The 7,956-nt window shown below is 36.1% G+C and overlaps 1 protein-coding gene across 1 annotated transcript; it reads left to right on the forward strand.

The window, feature by feature from the left end:
* Positions 1 to 312: 312 nt before the first annotated feature.
* LOC746473 (putative coiled-coil domain-containing protein 144B) lies at positions 313 to 7,087 on the forward strand. Its single transcript, XM_024353522.3, is given in 5 exon segments — positions 313 to 554; positions 557 to 655; positions 2,732 to 2,805; positions 4,059 to 4,898; positions 6,931 to 7,087. Coding segments are annotated over 5 exon segments (1,329 nt in total). The 5' UTR covers positions 313 to 379; the 3' UTR covers positions 7,072 to 7,087.
* The last annotated feature ends 869 nt before the right edge of the window (positions 7,088 to 7,956 follow it).

Here is a 7,956-nt window from a genome sequence, read left to right on the forward strand (position 1 = left end):
TTTATTATGAGTTTTTGTAAATCCTATGTCTCTACAATACATACATACAATGCTGTCATGTATATTTAAGCTTAAAGTGGTTAGACATAAATTCTGTTTTAAAAAATGTATATCCACGAAGAATCTTAATGGAAAGCAAAATATGTAATAGAGACTGCTGAGTGAATAAAAGTAAGTAATAGTAAACAGTAAAAATGTAGAAAAGTGAGAGATGATAGTTAATTAAACTTACCTGAATGAATTGTAAGCATAGGACATGTAAAATATAATAAGCCTGAATGCATAGTGTGTTGTGGGAGAGAGCAGGATGTGGGACTGTTTCTGTGAAGAAAGCATGTATACAAGTTAGTCAAATTATTGTGTTATTTACATCCTAAAAATGAAAACTTCATTTTCGGATTTTTCAGATTGGCATCCTACTAATTTGACCCTTAGTGATGAGACTTGTCAGAGATCCAAGAATCTGAAAGTTGATGATAAATGTCCATCTGTATCACCATCAATGCCTGAAAATCAGTCAGCAACCAAAGAACTGGGACAGATGAACTTAACAGAACTGAAAAGATGGACACTGGAGTTGTACTTTTCTCAGGGAATGATACTCTCCATGACCTGTGCCAATCACAGCTACCAGAAAACAAAGAGAGCAAAGAAGGTAACAAAGAAGCATAGAGAATTCAGTCCTAGAGTGCCTCTGCTTGGCTGCATAGATCTATAGTTCTGACTTAAAAAAACTTTTTCTGGTAAAATGTGCTTTGTGTTTACTCACCTTTTGCACTGAACAGAATACCTTTTGGCAGGATATTTGTGTTCTTCCTTTAACCAAAGCAACATCTAGATAACAGAGAATTAGGGGAAAGCATGATTTTCTTTAGGAAGTAGGATTATATTTAGAATATAGGGACTAAGTATGTTTAGGGACTAACATAGGATTGTATTAGGATAACTTAGTAGAGACCTAAAGATTGCTGACTCAAACACAATGTGGTTTCTTTGCTTTATTTTTACAGCTCTGAATTCACAGCTGTTAGTTATAACTATATGCACTATAATTTAAAAGACACCTTCCCACACCTGTAATCTCAGCACTTTAGGAGGCCGAGGTGGGTGGATCACGAGGTCAGTAGTTCGAGACCAGCCTGGCCAATATGGTGAAACCCCATCTCTACTAAAAATACAAAAAAAACTAGCCGGGCATGGTGGTGAACGCTTGTAGTCCCAGCTACTCAGGAGGCTGAAGCAGGAGAATCGCTGGAACCCAGAAGGTGGAGGTTGCAGTGAGCCGAGATTGCGCCACTGCACTCCAACCTGGGCAATAGAGGAAGACTCCGTCTCAAAAAACAAAAACAAAAACGAAAAAACACCTTCCAAAAGCAAATATTAAGTGACTTCCCATCATTTCTATGACTTTATGTATTATAGAATTGACTTTCCAAGTCAGTAATTAATGAGACTTATTGAGAATTTGCTGCATAGTATCTCCTTGGCTGTGTCCACATGAGCTACCACCTTGCGTTAATAAATGTGTTCACTAGGGATGTTGGTTTTGGCATTGACAGTGTTCTATCACCAATGCAAATAAGACCAGGGACCACTCTTGAGAACATTAATGTCCAAGCATCTTAAAATTATACATAAGGCTTTCATAATGTGACTTCTGCTCAGCTCTCCATCTTTAGCCCTTTCCCCCGTGTGCCCTTTCTCTGGCCTTACTGAACTGCTGGTCCTGTCCTGCTGACCCATCCTTCGATTGCAGGCAAACACATATACTCTTTCAGGCCTCTTTCTGCCTTTTGTTGCTGCCTGTCATGCTCTCACTCTTTCCTGTCCCCTACCCCTTCTAATTAGGCTAGCCTCACTCTTTAAGCCTCAGCTCAGGCAGGATCTCTAGAAAAGTCATCTCTGACATGCTTTCTTTTCACTCTTTAAATCCTAGTGCCTAGCACATAGCAAGACTCAATACATAATTGCTGAGTAAAATAGATAATGACTCTTTGTACAAAGATGATTTTCAAGATTGTTCCCTACAGTCAAGGAGCAAAGGGAATAGACATGTAAAGCAATAATTGACAGTTTGGGTGGTGGAGATGCAGTAGAAAAATCAGTAAAGTTCTAGGGCAGCCCTAAGGAAGGAGATACCTAGATACCTGTTTACCTGGGGAAAGATGAGGATGAGGGTCAACTTCACCTAGCAGTCTGTTTTTTATTTTATGTATTTTATTTATTTATTTTTAGCAGTCTGTTTTAAAAGATGAAAATATTAATACATTTGTCAGAATAATACAGGGAACCATTTCAGATGTTAGGAAGAGGTTGTACACCAATAAAGGTGTCCACAGTCATTTTGGAAATCATTAATGAGGTACTATTATGAAGTGGAGAACAGTATGCAGCATTGCCTGATAATATTGCTACTGCATTCCAAAATTTTGTTTTGTTTGTGATGGCTTTGTTCATTGATGTTGGGTGGATGAATCTGTGAGTGAATCTTCAACATGATTGTATTTCTTTAACCTGGTGGCATCTAGTGTCTCCCAGAAAGTGGTTTGTTGAAGTTTTGGAGAATTAGAAGTATTTCTTAAAGAAGTAAGTGTTCCACTAAAGATCAAGCTTCATTTAAACTCTCAATTTATGAAATAAAATGAAATGTAATTTAAAATCTATTTTTATAAAGACTATGTCTTTTATCTAACTGTTCTAAGTAGTTTAACTGAATGTTTGGATTTTGCAGCAGAACAAGACTTGGAGCTGACATCAGAGGAAGAGCAAGAAAGACTTAAAGGATGCGAAAATAAGCAGCCACAGGTGTGGAAACATTTAAACTAAAATCTAAATTTCTGGTTTAATACTCTTTTCTTGGCTTTAATAATATAAGCTAGCCCAAATGAAATTACCTCTCAGACTAGCCTTTGAGAGTCAATAGATCCTTACTTAATATTTAATTTTAAATACATTTAAACTAGTTATAAAACACAATATTGTTAGAATCTATCATAACTTATAGTTAATCTTTACCCTTGGAGTAGAGGCAAACATTCCAGAATTTTGTTTGCTCTTCCATTCTTAGAATATTCTTACGGGATAAAGAAGGTAATGTCAATTATTGACTTATATTATTAAGCAACAGAAATTATGAACAATTTAACAGTGATGGCCACTGAGTTGGATTCATGGTATAAGAGTAATCACGGCCAGTGGCTCAAATTCTGCAGTTTATATTGCCAGTTACTAATGCCTAGGTTAAAGATGTGGCCTTTCATTGACTTCACGGTCTACATTCAGTGAGAGTGGGGTTATGAAATCAACCCAACTGCCTATTAAGGGAATCATACCTTGCAGAATGGGATCTTTGGTGTTAGGGTACAAACAATAAATTTCTAACTTTTTAGATGCAGAAACTTAGTAAGAATTATCTTTAAAGTTTTAGTTAGTGTTATTAGGGGACCGTAGTATATATTAGAACTGAACTGAAGAAGGTAGTCTAGATATATAACCCTATGATGTTACAGTATATAATTTGAATTAAAATTTAAGAATTTGCTTTTCTTTCTGATTGCTGTTGATTCGGGCTCCTAATAATTTGAAGATTGCCTACCCTCCAGTTAGTAATCTATAGAACTTACATGTAGTAATATATAGTACTTACATGTAGTAATATGTAGTACTTACATGTACTGTAGGGGCTCACTTTCCAAGTGAGGAAGCCTTTGTAACACTAGAAATCATCTGCTAATTCATTTTTGGTAGATTTAACACATAATGAATTAAGTTTATTCCAAACAAACAGTGACAAAGTTAAGTTTGCTGGTTCATATTTTTCTCCTCCTTTCAGCTAAGACAATTTTTTTAAACTTCTTAGTTACAAGCCAGTGATTTGGGAGTAGCTAAACCTAGATGAAGAAGTTTAACAGTTAAATTTTCATTTTAATTATTTGTGAATTTTTCCTTGTTCATACCTGTTATTTAAGGACAAAGCTATTTTTAAAACATGTAGCCCAACAGAGAAGACACCCAAGAAACAAAACAAGCAAATTAATCTTCCACTTTTGCATCTGCAGAAAACGTCTCAAGAACCAGAAATGGCTAAGGATTGTGATAGAGAGGATATACCTATATATCCAGTACTTCCTCATGTGCAAAAATCTGAGGAAATGTGGATTGAACAAGGCAAATTAGAGTGGAAAAACCAATTAAAACTCATCATAAATGAGTTAAAGCAGAGGTTTGGTGAAATTTATGAAAAATACAAAATTCCGGCTTGTCCTGAGGAAGAGCCACTACTTGATAACTCTACAAGAGGAACAGATGTGAAGGATATTCCCTTTAATTTGACAAATAACATACCTGGTTGTGAGGAAGAAGATGCATCTGAAATATCTGTCTCAGTGGTATTCGAGACATTTCCTGAACAAAAAGAACCCAGTCTCAAAAATATCATCCATCCATACTATCATCCATACTCTGGGTCCCAAGAACATGTTTGCCAGTCATCTTCTAAGCTTCATTTACATGAAAATAAATTAGACTGCGACAATGATAACAAACCAGGCATTGGACATATTTTTAGTACAGATAAGAACTTTCATAATGATGCAAGCACTAAGAAAGCAAGGAACCCAGAAGTGGTTACGGTTGAAATGAAAGAAGACCAAGAGTTTGATTTGCAAATGACAAAAAATATGAACCAAAATAGTGACAGTGGCAGTACAAATAACTATAAAGGCCTGAAACCTAAATTAGAAAATCTGAGTTCTTTACCACCAGATTCTGACAGAACATCAGAAGTATATCTACGTGAAGAATTACAGCAAGACATGCAAAAGTTTAAGAATGAGGTCAACACATTAGAAGAAGAGTTCCTGGCTTTGAAGAAAGAAAATGTTCAACTTCATAAAGAGGTAGGGTTTTACTTGCTGCCACTCTTTGTTTTTTCTCTCAATTATCTGGTCCATTCTGATTTTCCACTTAGGAAAAGCGTATGAAAAGCATACAGTTTGGTTGTCTAAATCTGTAATTGTGTGTAGAAACAGATGATTTCTAAGTAATAGGAGTTTAGGAAAACTTTCTCATAATCTTTGTTTCTTAATTGACCTAAGTCTCTCTGTCAGTCTTCCAAGTGGCGTATGGATTGTGAAACTCATTTAGCCATATATCATGTGACCTTCAGAACCAGGAGAGGCGTCAAGAAAATCGCTAAAGGAAATGTGATGAGCTTGAGGGCTTTTTCCTTTTACCGACTTAAAGATGAGTTGTGTCTAACAATAAGATGGGAATACAGTAGAAAGGAAGCAATGACTAAGAAGAGATATAAAAATATATCTATCAGGCGTGGTGACAAACACCTGTAGTCTCAGCTACTAGGGAGCCTAAGGCAGGAGGACCATTTGAGGCCAGGCATTCTGGGCCATAGTGTGCTATGCCGATCAGGTGTTCACACTAAGTTCGGCATCAATATGGTGACCTCCTGGGAGCGGGGCACCACCAGATTTGCTAAGGAAGGGTGAACCAGCCCAGGTCGGAAATGGAGCAGGTCATAAGTAACTCCTGTGCTGATCAGTAGTGGGATCATGCCTGTGAATAGCTACTGCATTCCAGCCTGGGCAACATAGTGAGACCTCATCTCTTACTAAAAAAAAAAAAGAAAAGAAAAAAAAAGTATCCAGCCCTGAGAGCTGCAGCAAATATTCCTGGCCAATGAATCTGTTTATTGTGCTTTTCAGGTTTATCTGTTTAACTCAAACTGCTGGAACTTAGAATTGCATCATGACCACTTTAAATATTTTTCAACAACAAGTATATACACTTTAATATATTTGTTAATATAACTACTCTCCACTGTTTCTGTTGAATCAGACCTTTATGTTATGTTGCTTAATAAAGTACAGTAAGTTTTGGCATATATATTTTTTCCATGTAAGTAGCATAAATGCTCAGCCAAACACTTAGTATATGATGCCAAAGTAGAAAGCTGAGTCTTCTACATTGATTAGGGCAGGCCTCCCACCCTCCGCTAAGGCATTAAATTATTTTACCCAAGTCACACTTTTAACCTATCTGATTAATTTGCTGAATTTGTCTGATTCAGCATTATGGAATTGTACTGTCTCTTTTGGTGCCACAAAATGCTAGGTAATGGCACTTTAGGGGCTTTGGATCAATCATTTTAATCTTTTTTGGCTTTAGCCCAGTTATCAATAGAGAGTGAGCTAAAGTAGATTCTTATACTGTATATCCTCCAGCTATAAACTTTTATGGCTATTGAATGTGAAATTTGGGAAGCATCTCATTTCCAGAATTCCACCCTAGCTCAGCAGTTTCACTCTGCTTTTTGTGTTGTGGCAGACTTGTATTTCAGTAAGCACCTTCACCTTTTTGATATCCCAGGATTCAAATGAAAAAAAAAAAAAAGACAAAAGTTAGTGGGGGAAAAGAATAGCTTAGTGCAGAAAAGGGAAAGCTTCCTTTCTTTTCCTGAAACCCCACAGTGTTGTATCCTCTCAATCTGGCTGTTTAATATGAAAGTCAAGTGGCAAAGACAGAAGAAGACACGCTTTGTGTCTTTATCTTCTTATTTCCATGTTTGTGCCAGTCAAATGAGGTAAAAATTCATAATACATAGTGAAGGGTGGTTGGGAATAAAAGCACAAAATTAAGAAGGGCCCTGGTTGAAATTTTGGAAAATTCTGTCTCATTCATTGAAACAGAAATGAAGCTGACTTTACAAAAATGTTGATGATAAAATTATAATAATTATAATTATATGATGATAGTTCCAGATGTGATAAAATTAAAGTAAGCACCAAATATTTTAATGACTAAAATTATAATTAAACTGAGTCAAGTGATGATGAAATCAATGAAAACAGAAAAAAGTTCTTTGTATTAAATAAAGCAATAACAATCATCCTGAACATCAAACTCTCACTCAAGGTTGAAGAAGAAATGGAGAAGCACAGAAGTAATAGCACAGAATTATCAGGAACCCTAACTGATGGTACTACTGTTGGCAATGATGATGATGGACTAAATCAGCAGATTCCTAGGAAGGAAAATGGAGAGCATGACAGGTAAGCCTACAGCAGCGTTTAACAGGAGACAATTGGTCAAGTGTGGTGGCTCACGCCTGTAATCCAGCAATTTGGGAGGCCAAGGCGGGTGAATCACCTGAGGTCAGGAGTTCAAGACCAGCCTGACCAACATGGACAAACCCCATCTCTACTAAAAATACAAAATTAGCCAGGTGTAGTGGTGCATGCCTGTAATCCCAGTTACTCAGGAGGCTGAGGCAAGAGAATCGTTTGAACCTGGGAGGCGGGGGTTGTGTTGAGCCGTGATCATGCCATTGCACTCGAGCCTGGGCAACAAGAGTAAAACTCCATTTCAAAAACAAAAAGCAAAAACAGAAACAAAAACAAAAAACAGGAGACAATTATGTGCTATGAAATGAATCCTAATTTGGGCTAATATTCAGGATGAACAGATTTTATACTTTTACTAGGATATTCAGCCTTCCTTGGTTATCAGAAAAATGCAAACTAACAATGAGATACCATGTTTTCCAATCATATTGATATTTTATTTAAAAAATAGGAAGTATTGGCAAATGTGAAGAAAAAGGCGTTTTCATACACTTGTTAAATGAAATTGATGAATCCTTTTTGCAGGGTAATTTAGTAGCATGTATCAAAATTTCAAATATGTCACTTCTTTAACCTAACAACTTCACTTTTGGGACAAGATCCTACAGGAAAATATGACTTGTGTAAACACATACACATATGTGTTAAGGACATTGATTACATGTAGTATGTAACATACAATAGGCTAATAGGTTAAATATATATAATGTTAAGTGTATATGATATACTTATGTTAAGGATATTTATATATGTTGCATATATACTTATGTATAAGGATATTTATTATAGCATTGTAATATCAAGAAGTTGGAGATAG

The sequence above is a fragment of the Pan troglodytes genome, chromosome 19, assembly GCF_028858775.2.
Source record: "Pan troglodytes isolate AG18354 chromosome 19, NHGRI_mPanTro3-v2.0_pri, whole genome shotgun sequence".
Taxonomy (NCBI): Eukaryota; Metazoa; Chordata; class Mammalia; order Primates; family Hominidae; genus Pan; species Pan troglodytes.